This window comes from Pelecanus crispus, chromosome 3, assembly GCF_030463565.1.
Source record: "Pelecanus crispus isolate bPelCri1 chromosome 3, bPelCri1.pri, whole genome shotgun sequence".
In the NCBI taxonomy this organism is placed as follows: Eukaryota; Metazoa; Chordata; class Aves; order Pelecaniformes; family Pelecanidae; genus Pelecanus; species Pelecanus crispus.
This window is the reverse complement of record NC_134645.1, coordinates 115,161,685-115,180,298: the sequence shown is the minus strand read 5'-3', so window position 1 is coordinate 115,180,298 and position 18,614 is coordinate 115,161,685. Positions and strand designations below refer to the sequence as shown.

The window sequence follows — 18,614 nt, the reverse complement described above, 5'->3', positions numbered from 1 at the left end:
CACCTGCGCCTGCGCCTGCGCGGCGGAGCGACCCGGAAGTGGACGGGTGCGTGCGGGCGGAGCGCGGAGGTGAGCGGGGCCCGGGCGCGCCTGGTCGAGGCCCTCGCTCGGTGCCGAGGCGCCGGCTGCGGCGCTGGGAGGAAGGGGCTGGGGCGAAGCGTCCCCGGGCGGCGGGCGCTGCGGGGGGTCGCTGGGCCCGGGGGGCCAGGCCGCCGCTGGGTGCTGCCCGCCGTGGCAGGGCCGCGCTCCTGCCTTCCCCCGGCGGCCGCCGCCGGGGACCCCGCCTCTCGCCTTTCTGTAGGAAGCGGGTTTAGCGTTTTGTCATTTATCAGGCTGTCCTTTGGGGCTAGAGGTAAAAAAAAAAAAAAACCGGGAAGGGGAAAAGCGAAAGGCGGGATGCGGTGCTACCCTGCCTGGCTTCTCCGCGCCCCACCCCTCCGCAGAACCCGGCGTGGTGCCAGGCTCGGTGCTTCCCGAATGCCCGGTGGAAAAGATGCACCGCAGCAAATGCGTATGCCAAGAGCTCCTTAATCATCTAATGTATGATGTAATGTAATGTAATGTAAGATGGCGAAGTAGTGTATGCCAAGTTGTGCCTTCCTCAGAGACTACCGGCAGAATCCGTAAATTTGCTTGTGTTCTAGCAGCTGCTGCTCTGAAGGAGGGGCTGCCAGGTCCACGCTGGGGGCTGGAAGGAGCCCGGAGGGACATGGGTGTGCTGAGCACCACGATTCCTTGCTGCACCACTTGTGGCTGAGGGTGCCTTTTGGTCTGCCAGGAACCGAATGTTTGCTTAATGACAAACACAGCAGCAGCCTGGGGACTGTAATCCAGCACTGCATCACAGATCTAAGCTCCTCCTTGTGCATCTTCCATTATTTTCTGCAGTGTGAGCTGTCTTCAGTAGGCTGTCTTTCTCCTTTGTCCTCTTTCTTCCACCTGCTCAACATTTCTGAACCTTTGTAATTAAAATATTCTTCTCCAAAGCTGGGAAATAGGGTTTCAGCACTCCCTGACTGAGAGCCAGCATCCTGCTTCGTGACACTGGCTGGCCAAATATTAAGTGAAGCAGTTGAAGTAGTAGAGCAGATACAGGAGAAATACTTCTGGAATACTCTCAGAACTCCAAATAACTCAGTTCTAAGGCAGTAAATGTAACATGTTGCTTGCTTTAATTTTCAGGAACATGTTAAGCAGTAATGGCTGCTCCTAGAAGTATTACAGTCAGCAGTTCTTCAGAAATAGGGTTGGTTGGTTATTTTTTAATGGGAGCATAATCTTTGGAGCAGGGATTACATTGGATGCACTTTGTAGGGCACTTAGATTGTAGTTACAAATAAAAATCATCTAACGCTTTTAAGTGGGAATATAATTTTTTAAAATTTTGTCTTGTTTCTAAATCTATATCTTTATATGCATCAGAAACTGACCTTTGCAACAGTCTGTAAACTAGGTAGCAGCATTTTTTTGATGAATCGGAAGGATAGGGAAGTTTTAGCAGAGAGCTTGAGGGACTTTCCCCAGTCACACATGAAGAGCACCAGAGGAACATTACTACTTCCGTTCTCAGAGTCCTTTACAAGTTTCCAGTTTTTGTCCACTTTGGACACATTCACTCTGGTATTTGCCAGAAACTCCTTCTTTTGATGATGTGACAGCGTTAATTTCTGTTTTTCCTACCTAGAAGATCTTCCTTGATCCAATTATGAAAAAATGTTTAGAAAAGGAAAAAAACGACACAGCAGCAGCAGCTCACAAAGCAGTGAAATCAGTACTAAAAGCAAGGTAAGCTGAATTTGCTGTACACTCTGTTTATGGAAGCACTTTAGTCTGTTACAAGTTGATAGTTCAGTGGTTTGTTTGCACTGATGGTAGGATGTGATTTCCATAAAATGCCATGATCCACAAGGAGAACATTCTACTTCTACTATTCCTCAGATTGTGTTATGAGAGTTAAAAAAACCCTATCCATTATAAAGCCCTTGTATTCTGAGATGAATGTTCGATTGCTTCCATAGTTTCTGGCAGCACATAGTAGGGTTTGGAGGAAAAAGTAGGGCATTTGTTCTGTAGTGATAAATACTGTCTTTAAGAAGGTGCCCGGTGCTAGGTACCAAGAATGAGTTTATTCTTCAGTACTAGTTGGTTACTCAGTATCTCTAAAAAGTATTCTTCGTTTTGAATAATGTGTCCATTTTGTCTGATAGGTTTTGGAATGATCAGTTGAATATTCTGGATTTTCCAAGGTGCCGTTTCACTTCCCTTGCACTGCTATGTTATTTCAAGCATTGGTGACAAGCATGTAGTTGTCAATTTCTTCAAGTTAAGATGCAGTACCAGAAAAGTCTGGACATAACCTTAAGGTTCATTTTCTCTTTTTCTTTTATTTCATCCTTCTTTCAAAATATTTGTGGACTTCCCAAGGGTTCTTGCTGAATTTATGTCAGTCTAATCTACATTGAGGCAGAAAGATAACTTCAGGAAAGAAATAGCTGGTGGTGTTTTTTTCTTCCCATTTTGCAGTGCTGCTTAAGTAATTAGAACATAAACACTAGTTTATTTTAAAAAAAGAGTTGAGGCAGGGCATCTAAAAGTGAATTGTTAATATGTTCTCAGTAACTTTCTGATGATACTGATTTTTTTCTTAGTCGGTAGATTCCAGTCTTGGGGGACTCTCCAGGTCTAGTACTGTGGCTAGTCTAGATACAGACTCCACGAAAAGTTCAGGTATGTAATCAGAGTTTGAGTAGACATGTATGGAGCAGGATTAACTTCATGTGTGTTCGTATAAAAAAGCAGAAAATGGAGAAGGTTAAAATACGTATTTTTAATAATTGTGAGTAAATTTGTTAGATAGCCTCTTGACTAATGCATGTATAGCTCTAGGCTTCTGAAGCATTATTAATGATTCATCTAGGATTAAGTCACTGTTTAAGTGTCTGAGTAAGAAAAACTTAGTTGTGTTACCAGTCTGTTACACCAGATTTATGCTGTGTAACTTTTTGGAAGCTATGTTTCCTGCTTTTATAAGTTTGCTTTTGCACTGAAATAATGGAAATAAGATTTGATTTTTACTTGTTCTTGCTCACCAGATTACAGTGCATCACTGTTGGACCAAACAGTTCATTTAAAAAAACCATACATATAAAAGTAGAACCAGCTTGTCTATATTTTCTGATTTAAGGTTGTTAACTCTATATTTGAATTAGTATAAACAGTGCTGTATCATGGATTCCTGTGAAACTGTTGCCTTTACTAAGGGCTGTTCTGAATCAACCCAGGACTGCTCATTAGAGAGAAGTTAATGTACTGTGGTATGGTTAAGTGTTTGATGAAAGTCTGCAAAAATTACGGAAGTTAATGTTAGCCTCATTAACACCAATTAGAATAGCATTACTGTTCTGGAATTCTTCAGGATTGCTTTGTTTTATTCTGTTGCAGGACAAAGCAATAGTAATTCTGATACGTGTGCAGAATTCAGAGTTAAATATGTTGGTGCCATTGAAAAATTGAAGTATAATGAGAGCAAAAATCTCGAAGGGCCATTGGACTTGATAAATTACATAGATGTTGCACAGGTAAGTGGGTTACAAAAGACAATACCAACAATGTCAGAACATCTTAAGCTTAGGTGTATTTCTTCCATATTATCACGTGATCTGACATCTTTCTTTGTAGCTTACTTTAAAAAACATTAAGCTATGAATCTCAAAAGCTGTCACACTCAATTCCACCCTATTGAGTAATGGGAGAAAATGCGCCCAAAAAGCCATTCTGAATAAGCAGACTCAGAGCAAAGGCCCTTTTCACGAGTCATTACTGAACAAGTATCCCAATTGAAAGTTGTTGTATTGTCTTCAGCACTGTTAGGAAAGAATACCTCCTCCAGATTTCTTCAGTAGTGTAGAAGTTTTCCCATAGAGGAAAATGTCAAGTTTCTGCTTACAGTCACGAACCTGTGTCCAAAGAGCCTGAATAATATTTGGGTCATCCTTGCCAAACTGTGGTTGCTTGTACTTATTTTTGTACTAAAAGCCGCAACTGGTTGTTCTCATTAGGTAGCTGATTGTTTGTATCTTTAGAAGCACAGAATGTCTGTTTATCTTACAGCAACTTGACATTTCAAGTATCTGAATATATGCTAAAACTATTTTTACATCCAAGTAACAAAATTGCTGCCAGTGTGGAACATAGATCACCCAGGGTCAGCGCAACGTGACAGGGCATGCATTATTTTTCAGCTCATCTGATCTGACCACAGGGCCAAACTCCCCCCTGAGATGGTAAATTCCTTTCTGGAATCATGTAATATTTAGGATAGAACAGAACAGAATAGAATTATTTCGGTTGGAAGGGACCTACAACGATCATCTAGTCCAGCTGCCTGACCAATTCAGGGTTGACCAAGTTAAAGCACGTTGTTAAGGGCCTTGTCCAAATGCCTCTTAAACACTGACAGGCTTGGGGCATCGAGCACCTCTCTGGGAAGCCTGTTCCAGTGTTTGACCACCCTCTCGGTAAAGAAATGCTTCCTGATGTCCAGTCTAAACCTCCCCTGAATATATTTCATGTAAAGTTAAGGGATTGGATGACTGCAGGAGTGGCAGGCAAAGTCCACACAGCAAGATACGAGCAGGGTTAGTGATGTTGCTGATCCAGTGGACTGAAGTAGACATAAACACATTTTCAATTATGTATCTTCGTTGTTCATGTTCTTCTGTCTGCTTTTGTTTGTTTCCCTCCAAAGCAAGATGGAAAGTTACCTTTTGTTCCAGGTGAAGAGGAGTTTATTATGGGAGTTTCCAAATACGGCATTAAAGTTTCAACATCTGATCAGTATGTAAGTGATTCACAACAAACTGTCTTTCTGGTGAGAGCTGAAAAGTGCTTTCATTTATTTCTCTGATAGATGATCCGTGCAACCAAAATGTCACTTCTGGCTTTAAGCAAAAGTAAACCAAACAAACAAAAAAGCTCTCACAGCAGCACTGCTTCATGTCAGATCTCCTCAGGGCTCTCTGTATTTTCCTGGTTGGATTTATGACAAGAATCCATTCCTTTTGAGATAGAGCACCAGACAAAAGGCAAGCAAGCCTTTATGCTCTCTGGGCACGCTGTCCTTCCTCTGTGGCTGTCCTGCCATCCTCTCATGTGGCAAAGAGGCACAAGTGTGGTGGCCAAGACAATAGGTTCCTCAGCCTGAGTTAGTAATGCAATTCTGGTTGATGCTATTGGGTGAGAGGAAAAAACAAAGGATGTTTTTTTCAAGAATACCTGAATTGTCTTCCTCTTTAAAGTTCCAGCCTTGCACTCCTAATCCGAGAGTGGGAGTTCAGTCCAGCATTAAAGCCTCATGATTCCACTTTATTGATCAAGCCTATTTTTTGTTTGCATCATTTCCTACATATGGTTTATTTTCCTTTAGTGCACTTCAAGTAGCTTTTTTGCTAAAAGTAAAAATCCGGTCTCTTCCCCAGGGCCCTCCAGTTGCCTTTGTGTAGCTTTGTATTGCAGCCATGTGGTTTCCTTCTGGTTGCCCTCGGAGCCCCAGATACCATAAATACTTGGCCTTATGAAGTCATGACCCATCAGCAACCCAGCGTTGCCTGTTGATAAAAGCCTCAAGTCTGAGGACGGTGAATAGCATTGCTCAATAGCTGAATACTCTGAAGAGAACCAAAAACTTTCCGTTGGTCCTTTCAGAAAATAAAACACTTGTTTCTAATGCCTGGGAAGAAGTGTAGTAGTTGTTGCTCAAACTCTGAAGTCTTTTGGGTTTTGTTTTTGCTGTCCTAAATTCTTAATTCTCATTAAGAACATAGGTTACACTATCATTTAAATTCCTTTGTACTTTGATAAAGATCAGATAGGTAATTTTAAGACTTTTATCCATCATTCTTCTGGCTTCAAGCTGAAAGCATGCACAAGCTGATAAAGCCTTCTGTGATTAAGCGAGCTTGCACTGGCATTTTATTGCATTGCATTCCGTTTCCCAAATTCTGGCTTTTTGCATCTGTGTCACTGTTGACATTTAATTTGTTCTTTATGTATTAGTCCACCTAACTCTTTCACAGAGTTCCAAGATGGAAAGGTTTTCTCTGCATTCATACAAAGAGTTCAGCCTTTTATGACTTTGGGGGAAAGGTGAGAGTTCTGTGACTTGTAGATACCTTTGCAGGTGAATAGGCGGCTATTTATTTCAGATGCCAAAAAGAGAATTGACTGAAAGATACAAAATTTTTCCTCATGGATTTCAGCCAATGTTTGAGAAATTATTTCATTGTTGACTGAAATATGTACAGGTATGTAATTCATTGATACATTTCCATTGTTTGTGGATGCAACCACTAGAAGCCGAAGGTGAATTACAGGAGTCACACCGAGGCTTTGGCCTTATTCACATTCCATTTGTGTGTATTTGTACATTATATATATGTACACACATGTATGGCACAATTTGTCCATCTGCCATCTCATTTCTCTCTCAACTGCAGAATCCCCTCATAGCCAAATACTGGAAGGAGGGGAGGAAATTAATTTACAGGTGGAATTCTATCCTCCCTCTTTCAGTGATAATCCACATGCATGTTAGCACTGTAGCAAGTTCCAAGCAAGTAACTCTAAAATGTTACAAGTAATTTGGAGGCAAATCTTGGCATCTTTCATACAGAGACTGGACGGTTGATCCAGTAAGTTCTGTGTTGCCTCCAGCTGCCTTCAGCGTGGTATGGCATGAGCAGTTGTGAGTGATTGCTGAGTGAATGTCAGGGATGGAGTGTTTTTCAGCAAGGGGCTCGAGGGTCTCTGGTAGAGGGCTCTCCCTTGAGGGTTTCAAAGCAGGCATCAAGCTCACTGTCCATTTTTACAGCTTCTGTATTAAGTGGACATTTCTTTAGACCCTTCAGCTACTGACAGGGACAAGGTGTTTGATACCATGAACATAGAAAAAGCTGTCTTGAAGTCGTAAGCCCCCAGAGATGGTATTACCGGAATAAATTAGAGATGAGTATTATTGGTTGGGTAGGATGGCTTGAGAAGAGAGGCTTTGCGTAGGGTAGGTCTGCAGAGACCTTGCACTGGATGACATCAACCAATCAGTTTTTGGAACAGCCGAGATCAGAACTATTGGGACTACGGTGAAACCCTGCAGCCACGGTGGACAGTGGAAGTCTCCCAGACTAGATCTTTGCAAGAGTCAAGACCCATGCTGTGGCTCAGGCCACAAGTGGTCTGGCCCCACCCTCCACCCCAAAGCAGCTAACCTTGTCCATGCCCTCTTCTGGGAACAGTGTCTCATGTTTACCCTTCCCGGAACTGAGACAGGAGATTGTCTGGAAAAATAGAAGGTTGTTTTAAGTTACCTCCGTGCCAGAGGTAGGTACAGAGCGTACCACCTACCCTACTCGCAGCGGGTGAGTGAGCATAGGTGGGAAACAAATGTGTGCTTTTGTAGTATGGCCAGGAGTATAGTCCACGTATGAATCCAGTTCTAAAATAGAAGCAAAAATTAAGGCTAAAATTGTGTTAAGCCACCACTTATTTTGTTAAATCTTGACTAAACTCTCAATTAAAACATTGTAATTTTACCAAGGAATACTTTTCTCCTGTAAATAAATCTGAAGTATTCTTTTGTAAGAGAGAGAATCAAAACAGGTGGAAAACTGAAATAGCTGTTGCACTGTTCCAGAGTAACTTTTATTTGCCACATGGTTTCAGGATGTGTTACATAGGCATGCTCTCTATTTAATTGTACGGATGGTCTGCTATGATGATGGTCTGGGAGCAGGAAAAAGTTTACTGGCTTTGAAGACAACAGATGCAGCCTCTGAAGAATGCAGCCTCTGGGTATATCAGTGCAATAGTTTGGTAAGAGTTTATGTTTACAGTATTTAATTTAGGTATCAGTATTTTGATTGTAAAGGGAGAGTCTAAAACCCAAGGCCCTTGTGAAGGCTTTTTGGCAGAAGGGGATTGCTTAATTAGAAAGAATATAAATGTGTCCTGGCTGAGGAGGGGAGAAAAGCCCTGCTGACTGCATTTGATCAGCTTTGAGGAAAAATACCTACGTTCCCTAAAATTGCCAATCAAAATTGGCCTGAGAAAGCTCTTTGCGATCTGAAGAGTGCTATCGTAGCTGCTAAGGACAACCCTCCGTCTGTAGTTTTGAAGACAAAAACAAACCTCTTGAGATAGGACAGAGCAAGGAAGGATTGAGTAACAATTCTGGCAATAGAGCATGCATTCATACTTGTAAGCAAGGGAAGTGATCTGCTTTTAAGAGGAGAATTCCTTGTCAAGATACTACGATAATGCACACACCCTTAGCAGCACTGGGGGAACACTTGAACTGACTTTCCTGAATGCTAGTGTCATGCTATGATGAAAGCTAATAACTCTGACTTGTTTCAAAAGGGCTCATTTAAAACAGCTTCCCACATGTCATCGCAGACTACAGAAATCAAATTAAATCTCTCTTGTGCTACTCCATTTTACATGCCTCTGCCAAAAGAATGATAAAGGTCACATTCTGCTTTAAATGAGTTTTGAGACATTTAGAAGTTCTTCAGAAAGTGTTCATGTGTGTGTTTGGATCTTTTTTCAGGAACAAGCACAAGCTATTTGCAAAGTGTTATCTACAGCCTTTGATTCAGTTTTAATGTCGGAGAAGTCCTGATGTTCTTCAGCAGCACACGACTGTGTAGCACAAGAGGCCTTTGTGTGAGGAGGAAATGGGGCTCCTTTGTGATACTGCAGACTGGCTGTAGCTACGCACAAACTTAGAAAAGACTTGCTGTGCAAAGAAGAGGCGTGCAACCTTGCACATGGTACTTTGTCATTGCCCAAGCACGACTTGAAGAAATTATTCCATCTTCAGTTTCCAGGACAATACAGAATTTTATATTTAACGTTAATTTTTTTCCTAAATTGTGTTTTGTATATTAATATTGATATTGTAGAAATGTAAAATAAAACTGACACTTGCTTCTGTCTCTGTGTGAAAACCAATTTGTTAACACAGACTTCAGTTCTGCTGAACATAGATATTCGAACAAAACAAGAGCAAAGTGATACTAGGTAGTCATTTGGTGCTTTACACCTCTAATCTTAGGTGTGCCATCTACATGGTTTCTATGTTCAACTAAAAATCCACAAGATGTACTTTTTTTTGCTCGAGTGCTGCTTGTCTGTATTTCTCATTTTACACATTGAAAAGAAGAATATTGCCTGAGCACTGCAGAGTTAACAAAAGAGAAGTAGCCAAAGTGATTTTAAAAGTAGTTTTATTTTTCCAGACATTTGACTGGTTAACAAGAGTAAAATTTATTAATCATGCTCTAATTATAAATCACTGCATCCAGGACATTGAAAATAAGAGTTGATTTTAGGTTATACAATATATACAGTTGCTCTGCAACTAAACAAAATAAAAACAACTGAATTGAATATTATACATCTCATAGCATTCTAAGCTGCATTTTAAGTGTCACTTGCTCCTTTTTAAACAGTTAACACAGCAACCTAATAGTCTGTCTATTAACAGGTTTTTTTTAATCATCATTTTAATCAGATTTGAAAAGTTGTATGAAATATGCCAAAATTTTGGACTTAAAATTCTTAATTTTATATTATAAATAGATATCTACAGGCTCTAGAATTTCTTTTTCCTCTGCCAGAGGAGCAAACTTCGAGAAACATTGAAAATCTAGGGATAAATTTTGCTTAGCTGCTCATTATTGGTCCTCGAGATTTTATCTGTCTGCACTGTTAGTGCTACTAAGCTGTATTCTACAAGTTTCCTACTTTCTAAGTGACCAGCAAACAAGGTAGTGACATTTTAAACTGTACTCCTCTTCTAGCAGAACTCAAGGAAAATTTGCATCATTGTTTAACTTCACGAGTTGTTACATACACTATAAGATTCTGTGTTAAAAATACTGTACATTAGGAGATCTGTGCAAAATAATATGCCCATTTACTCTCTAGACTCTATCAGGGATAGAAACATACAAAATAGTGTTGCAAACTGAACGTATCATTAAGTGAATAAACTGTAGTGCTAAGCTATTACTCTCTTTTTACTGGGGACTTTGAAAATACAGACTAATTTGCTTCAACTTGCAACAAAAATATCTTGAAACATTCCAGTTTGTTCCCCGTTCATACTGCAGCAACAGCATCTAGAAAATGAAAGTTAGGCGTATACGTGGCTGTACCCACACATTTGAGAGGCTACCAACCAACGGTACCATTCAGGAAAGGTGATACAAGGCAAGATCAGTGTTGCTCTTCCAGCACTAACGCAGTGTGATTTTTCTCTAAATAAGCATATATGGTGGTGGCGTATTTTCCATTCTGTTCAATATGAAATGACCAATTGAAACATTTGTCAGAAATTCAAAGTTCTCTTGACAAATCTAGAGATACAATATTCACGAAACGTGATCAAAGCCAATGTGACCTAGACATTGATTTTTCTTATCCTATGCCATCAGTTGTAGCATAAGCAAAAACTGGTACAATTTCACAATATACAAACATCAAAATGACGTCAGATTGGTCTTGGTTGTTTCGTATTCCATCAACCAACTGGGAACCGTCCATGGCCTAGCCTTTGTTCACAAATTAGTAAAACAAATTTAACAACAGTGTAGCTACCATATATGTGGGTATATTATATAAATATAGAGTGAGATAGCAAACTATCGTCGTTTGCAAGGTAGTGGCACACAAATTTTGTAAAACCGAACATAACATAGTGTACTTGTGAGGTGATAGATACCTTATTGACCAAGGATAATTATCTGAATGTTCCACCAAATATGTTCTCTGTGTGAACACATTGCTGGATGATTGAAGAAAATTCAAGAATTTAAAACCAAAGTCTAAACACTATAACGAGACGAGTGTAAGAAATGCTCTGCAATCCATCATCATAGTTAAGTACATTTCAGGAAGTGCAGTTTTCATATCCTTGAGTTAATGTAGTAACTCGTTAATATTGCCAAAGTTTAACCAGCAGTAGTCACATTAAATGACCAAAATGGATGTAACATACATACAGAACATTCAAAAACCAGGTTCTACACACGTGCAGCATAAAAAAATGAAACAGTCTCAAGCTCACAAAATTAGAACTAGAAAGTTCAACAACTAACACAGATTTCAGGTAACTAAGCAAATATCTACATCCATTCTGAAAGAAAGAAGTTTCTCCTGTGGTAAACTGAAATACTTTTTCACTTTTACCTGGCCAAAGACACCCGATTAAAATAATTTCTTCTGTAATAGTTGACATCCTGGATGACAGCCAGTATGGCAAGATGCTGAATGAGTCCAATTTAGAACTACGCAGCAGCTTGCATGTTTTGGTTCCAACACTTCAAATGGTATCAAGAATTGGATAAATTCACTGCCCTGTTAGATGCGCACAATTTTTTTTGACTGGGGAAGCAACACTGAATTGTGGTATTGTGATGTTACAAAAGGGAGAATAAAATTACAGTTAATTGATTGAAAAGGACGTTCACGATGTTGTGATGTTCACACGCTTATGTGTATTTTGATTGTTAAAGCTTTTCAGTTCACCTTGAAAAATACAGGAAGAGTTGGGTTTTTTTAAAGTGTAAACTGCTCATGAGAAGTTTTCACATAGAAAGAAGCTCTAGAAGTCCCAAAATCAGAACAATGGCAATAAAAAAGTAAGCTACAGTACCTAGGACTTGGGCAGTGTTCTGGCAAGGTGTCTGCAGATAGGTAGATGAAATGAAATAGAGCAAAACTTATTTCTGTGACCGCTGGAAATGAGAAATGTCTCCACTTATCAGTAGCAATTTAGTCAACAATAAAGTGCACAAATGATACAGGGAAAGCTCCTTTCCGACTGGGATCTCCATCGATATGGCCAATCTGAAAGAGTCCAGATATTTTTCAAGTTAACATCAAAAAGGCATTTCAGTATCACCAAAATGAATACCAGTGACCTTCCTGCCTACAGTACAACAAGCCTCTCCCTACATCTTTTCTGCAGCGGTGTTCCTTTTCTTTTGCGAACGGGAAACAGTATCAGAAAATTCAGTCTGACAAGGTGCATTTGTTAGTCAGCTATAGACATTTTTTTTCAAATTCTGTTTTATCCAGTTCTTTGGAAGTAACACCTCTTAATGCAGTACCACTGCTGCATCATTTCAACGCATTCTGCAATGCCTGGCAGCCCATATTCTGCCTCAGTTAAGTTGCTTCTGCTTCCCCCTCTTAACAATCACTGAAAGGTAAAAGGATTGATCAAGCTTTAACAGTTTTTGGGTTTACATGAATCTATTTGTGTTTATGCAGCATTATTGTCAATTTAGATGCAATCTGAAGTTCTAGTCTTCACTAGCTAACCATCAGAGTAAGGCAAGTGTTTTCATGCATAACAATTTTCCAAGCTTTAGCTGATGAGACTCTGGAATGTAAACAGGTGAGATGCTTTCACAGCTCAGATAGACCATTTCTCAATCTCAGTCAGCTGAAGAATTAGGACAATACAAAGCTGTCTTCTGAGGCCCACCACACAGCATCTTCAAGGAAGATGAAACAGTAGCAGATTCTTAAACTGCTGACAACCCCCAGGAATTTCCTGAATCAAACAGACCATGTCCCCTGTATATTGTGAACTCTACTAATCAGATTTTTTTTTTTTTTTTTTTAATGAGAAAAGCCAAAAACTTATCTGAAGTTTGATTTTTGAACAAAATAAATTTCTGGAATCAGATTTCTGTGAGACGATACTTTTCCTGTTATTTGGAAACCCAACAGGGGATCTTCTGAAGTCAGTGTCAACCTCTAGATTTCATTTATTTCTTTCAAAGTATGTTGATGGAAAATGTAAAATACTCACCCACCACTCCTGATCTTCTTCACCATCAACTACAATAATATCTCCCTCTGAAAAAGTTAGCTCATCTGGGTTATCTGCTACACAGTTGTAAATTGCTTTTACTCTCTTGGGTTTAGTTTTTGACTGAAAGACAAAAATAAGTCAATGTTAATAATACAGCATGGAAGAGACAGAATAGACTTGGAGTTGATCTAAAGAAAGCTTCAGAACTGCTTCCAACCGTTATTTTTCATAGGTTAAGATTTCAGCTACACCTTTTATTCTGGGTGCTCACGCTTCAGGCTGAATTTGGCAGCATCCAAAGCCTTTTGGAACCACTGCGCCACCAACGTGGGCCAGGTTTCCCTTAGCAATCTTCCATTTTGGCTCATCTGTCTTCAGAGCTCTACATCATTGCAGCAAGTATGGTTTTATTCACAAGATGGGGTGATCAAGATCAAGTGCTATGCAGCAAGCGTAACAGCAGCAGCATTATCAGAAACAGGCCTGAGCCACCTGCCAGTAAGCCCCTTCTTAATTTGCTAAACCCATTTCAGCAGTGTACAAACCCTCTGAAATATCCTCTGCCTCTCTGTAGTGCTTTGAGGACTGCAAGCCACAGGAGTGGTTTGTCAACTCTTCCAATAGGAAAGTTTAGTAAGGAGTTGCAGTATTCCAATACAGCAGCGGAACTCCAATGCTAGCTGTGTTCTACTTGAAGTGATGCCTGAAGTGTTTTGCTCTGATATCACAGCATCCACCATCCTAATCTCACACCTCTCCCAGTGCAACCTGGCCTGCTGCTGCATTTGTTTTCAGCCTCCTCATTCTCCGTTGCATACTAACAATAATACTACCTACGTAGTGTTTCCATGCAAGGAGCGGAGAGGCACAGGATCTGGAGGCAGAGCATAAGCTTTCTACCATGAGTCCACCCTTTCCCCGAGTTTGTCCAGCCATAGCCAACAAAAGTCTCTCATTTCTATCCTAAGATGCCAGAGCAGAACTGCAAGTGCCATTTAGGTCACAAGACATCTGTTAATGCAGTGGGTGTTTGGGACAGAGGCTCCAGACGCGATAAGGAAAAGAAGGTCTCACCATCATCCTGGAGTCCCCCAGGGACGGGTCCCAGTCTCTAATCAGGTCAGCCATGGAGGGGAGAAGGGCCTCACTCCATCTACAAGTCTACTTCTCTCCACCAGCAAAATGCTCTGCTGTGGATGGTACTGCCCAACAGCCTCTTAATGTGCCATTTTGTTAGAGCTGAGTGCCATGCAGAAAAAGGGGGATGTGGATGGGGAAGGAGGGAGGTAGCATGATCGTTATGCTCCCCTGAAAGCATTCATTTGCATTTCAGTATAAAAAAAACCCTGACCTGTCCAGACCAGGCGTACCCTTAGGCTCTATCTGTGGGGTACACCCCTGTGAGTTGGCAGCCTTGCACTGCATCACAGCAATTTTGCCAGGTGCTCCATCTCAGTCAAGTTACTGTTTGAACCACAACCACCTTTTAGGTCAAGAAGGAAAAGCTTCACATCAGTACAACACTGATATCATTACTAACTTGAAAGTGCAGTAATGACAGGTATTTCTTGCTCTTTAGAAGGCAAGGAAATTAAAATAGATCTCATTCCCAGAAGACTAAAATCTTCCAGGAAAGTTTCCTGCGTATCTACAATATGCTTTCAAAAATCTAAAATATACACTAAAGAAAAAAAAATGCATCAGGAATTTCCATCTGAAAAAAAAGGCTGTTGGGCAAATGCACCATATAGGAGATAAGCCACTGGCTACATGTGCACGTACAACTAGATCTCTTTTTTCTTTACTCAAGAAGCACTTCTGCAATCACTTCCTAAATCTGAGCTGGCCTCTGGACTCTCTGGTAGGGTAAAGACTTAGCAAAAAAGGCTGGAGTATAAGGCTAAATGGAGTGATTTAGCCAAAGCACTTCAGCTAGACTGATCTAGCCAAAGCTATTTAGCTGAGGGGCCCTTGACTAAATCTCAGCTAAGATGCTTTAGCTAGATTGATTTAGCTAAAGCACCTTAACTAGCACACTGTCCTGGTTTCAGCTGGGATAGAGTTAATTTTCTTCCTAGTGGCTGGTACAGCGCTGTGGTTTGGATTTAGGATGAGAAGAATGCTGATAACACACTGATGTTTTAGTTGTGGCTAAGTAGTGTTTATGCTGGTCAAGGACTTTTCAGCTTCCCGTGCTCTGCCAGGTGCACAAGAAGCTGGGAGGGGGCACAGCCAGCACAGCTGACCCGAACTGGCCAAGGGGCTATTCCATACCATATGGTGTCATGCTCAGTATATAAACTGGGGGAGTTGGCTGGGGGACAGCGATTGCTGCTTGGGGACTGGCTGGGCATCGGTCAGTGTGTGGTGAGCAACTGCACTGTTCATCATTAGTTTTGTATATTCTTTTATCATTATTATTACTTTCTCTTCCTCTGCTGTCCTATTAAACTGCCTTTTTCTCAATCCATGGGTTTTACTTCCCTCCCTCCCCCCGATTCTCTCCCCTATCCCACCACGGCAGCAGGGAGGGTGAGCGAGCGGCTGCATGGTGCTTAGTTGCCAGCTGGGGTTAAACCATGACACACATGCTCCTTGAGCCAGGTTTCCATTACTTCTCTGTCCTATGACAAGAAGAGAATTGTCCACCTGATTTTCTCAGTCTCAGAAAATTCACCCTACTGAAGTCCTAGAGAGATCTGGAGAGTCAGATTTGTTCTTTGTATAATGCGCAATTAATATTAAATTGTGGAGACACTGTGACTGTTCCAAAAAAACCAGCCAGGATACCCCATTCACTCATAAGTAAAGCAATTTGTCCTATAGAACGAAGGAGGAGAGAACCACCACAACCTTAATTTATACAGAAAGCCAAGTAAGGAGCTGTTTCAGAACTGACAGATGTGTTAAAAGGATGTATCCAGTGCTTACACCTGAATCCCAGAACACACAACAGAAACTGTGATCAGGATCCAACAGCTTCACAGAGTAAATTTGGCAACTCCCTTGGTGCATGTAAGCAAACGGGATAGATATTCCATCTTACACTAATCAGACGATTTTATTTTATTGTGACCTAAAACATGAAAGTTATTTTGATGCAAGACAGACAGTAACTTGGTTAAACAAGAGTTGGGGAGGCAAGAAAACAGAACATTTTATACTCCCAACTAATGCAAGATGAACTCCAGATGTCTCTGTGGCTTTTCAGCATTATCAGATGAGAAACAGCTAATAGGAGTTCTAAGAGCTCAAGACAAATGTGCAAGGCTATACACACAAACACACTGAAGTCTGTCCTGGAGAGTCACTATTTCAGTAGACATGGTTAAGGAAAAATGAAGGGAGAGAGACAGAAGGCTGAAGGAGGCAGGTCTTTTCGTTACAGCCCATTAATAAGATAATTGCAGATGCAGGAAGAGCATGTGTCCCACCTCTCAGTTTATTATTTACCTACTGAACCACACTCCTACACATAATACAAAGCATGAAACAGCCCAGACCTAGTCACATACAGCATCTCAAAAAGTATGGACTCTTTATATTGTGATTTGCTTACTGCAGAGAAATACTGTCATGATCAAGCATATGGATGTTTTATGTCTATCACACAAGAGAGCAATATAAAATCTGAGCAAGGACCAAAGACCCAGCTGAACTACATAACAGCTCAACTGACATCTGGAAATACATCCCTTTACCTACACCAGTATAAGAATACAGGTATTGACACTAATATGTCTGTTACTACTCATTGTCCTAGATTATAAATAAGAATAAATAACAGTGTAAAAAGCCCACACAATTGGACCAAGAGTCCATGTAAATGCAGTATCTCGTTTCTAACAGTCACTGTAAGGCTGGGGGAGGGTGGAGAAGAAGAATATACAATACTTGCAGCCCAACACTTCATGCCTTCCCCTTCACCCTTCAACCACCTTCTGGTTGGGGATGTCTCAAGTCAGGTGTGGTTTCTGTGTATTTACCGAGATTTCCCTCCTGTCATCCAGTGAGCGCATGACAAAGACTTAAAGAGAACCAACTGCAGAAAGAACCAATTTCTTCTGTTTTGAGCTTGACTCTTACTAGTCTTGTCTGAAGCCATTTGATCTACCTATGTGAACAACTATGAGCATATCTACTTCCATTATGAAAGTAAGCACAAAAGCTCCCTTATTACTTACTTCACTGAAGTTTAAGAATACAGTTACATATGATCTACACGTGACTCACTAAGCTCATCTACAAATAACTCGCTTACCAAGCTTAGCTACCTTCAGTAAGTCAAACCACACATTCTGTGGATTGTGTTGGTCAAATTTGGACACAAGCAAAGAATCCATGCTTCTTTTCTCTGGTTTCTCTTTGGTATTTGTTGTTTTTTTTTTTTTTTTAAAAATTAAAATCACATTCCATATAGGAAATGCAAGAAAAGAAAAGTTTTCATAAATATTTAGTACAAGTCATGCACATATTTAACACAGGATACAGGCTCTGTATTTCTCATGATTCTCACACTTTCTCCATAACAGGATACACTATTATGTCAACAGCATGTTTGATAGAGTGTGGAAGATGTAATAAAGTCAAAACCCAGATTATCTACTTACTGTTTGTGATTTCCTTGGCATTGGTGCTGGTGGCTGGATTTGTGCCAAAGTATTTGTTGTAGAACCAGTTTGTGTTACTGGAATTTCACATACAGACTCTCCTGCTGCTAAGGTAAGCAAAAGAAATAAATTTTAGGCATGCTTTAAAAGAAAGTAAGAGTGATGATACAAATTGAAACCAAATTAATTATTCTTTAAAGGATACAAATAATTTTATATCCTACGAGTATTTAATTTTTTAATGGTTCTTTCTAAATAACTGAACAGAATTTTTCTATCCTCTTCCTTGCCAAAAAGGCCTCTTTTCTCAAAGACAGTTACCTAAGACCTTTAATACTGCAGATATGCTAAAACAGAAAAATAGATGGGAGCAGAACCAAATATCCCATTTCCCCATTCATTCACTGCAGACTGTGTGCTTTTAGAACCCTTCTTTCCTAGTAAAGACCATCATTATCAAGATGCTCTATCCTTCACAGGAGACTCCTGTCACAGATGGCAGATAGTCAAGGGGAAATAAAAAAGAATCACAGTAAGAAACAATGAACATAATATATATAGTGGAAGGGGAAACTGGGTAGGAGAAATTCCACTACAGACACCACAGAATCCATACAAACTTTGCTTTGGACATTTTATTGAGAAGACATTATTGTAATGTCCCAAAGTAGTAGTTACTTTGAACAACAAAAAGAGCAGAATGAATAATGAACTCCATTCATTATTATGAAAAAAGCAATATCAATTTGCAATTTGATTAAAAGTGACACTTATGAAGTTTAGATTTTCAAACTAACAACACATTTTTCCATTCTAAGATGTGTATCTGTTACCTTGTTCATGACACGTGCAAACAAGAGAGTAAACTAACTAGTTTTCATAATGCATCCTTTGTTTGAGTGGGATTTAAGTGAGGTTAGTTAAGCTAAAGCCCAAGTGGAGCTGAATCTGGCAACGGATGTCAAAGACAACAAGCAGGGCTTCTGTAAATACATAGGTAACAAAAGGAAAATTAGGCAAACATGGGCCCATTGCTCAATGAGATGGGTGATCTGGTTACACGGGACATGGAAAAGGCTGAGGTACTGAATGCCTTCCTTGCCTGTCTTTACTAGCAAGAC

The 18,614-nt window shown here is 40.3% G+C and overlaps 2 protein-coding genes across 5 annotated transcripts in view; one reads left to right on the top strand and one right to left on the bottom strand.

Moving 5' to 3' along the window:
- The first annotated feature begins 32 nt into the window (after positions 1–32).
- Positions 33–8,990, top strand: ITGB1BP1 (integrin subunit beta 1 binding protein 1). 3 transcript variants are annotated; one of them, XM_075707339.1, is made up of 7 exons: positions 33–69; positions 1,685–1,785; positions 2,649–2,727; positions 3,442–3,578; positions 4,748–4,840; positions 7,717–7,866; positions 8,603–8,990. In XM_075707339.1, exons 2-7 carry the CDS (start codon positions 1,714–1,716, stop codon positions 8,672–8,674), a joined length of 603 nt encoding a protein of 200 aa, XP_075563454.1. In that variant the 5' UTR covers positions 33–69; positions 1,685–1,713; the 3' UTR covers positions 8,675–8,990. The 3 variants fall into 3 exon arrangements, with proteins under 3 accessions (XP_075563454.1, XP_075563455.1, XP_009488388.1); XM_075707340.1 differs by lacking the exon at positions 7,717–7,866; XM_009490113.2 differs by lacking the exons at positions 33–69; positions 1,685–1,785; positions 2,649–2,727 and having other exon boundaries at positions 3,546–3,578; positions 4,776–4,840.
- Positions 8,991–11,832: 2,842 nt separating this feature from the next.
- Positions 11,833–18,614, bottom strand: part of ASAP2 (ArfGAP with SH3 domain, ankyrin repeat and PH domain 2) — a 100,277-nt gene continuing 93,495 nt past the window's right edge. For both annotated transcript variants that reach the window (XM_075707108.1, XM_075707109.1), the window contains 3 exons: positions 17,494–17,591; positions 12,881–13,003; positions 11,833–11,907 (listed from right to left, as the gene is read on the bottom strand). In XM_075707108.1, the coding sequence (XP_075563223.1) occupies positions 11,833–11,907; positions 12,881–13,003; positions 17,494–17,591 (296 nt within the window). The remainder of the gene's footprint in view (positions 11,908–12,880; positions 13,004–17,493; positions 17,592–18,614) is intronic.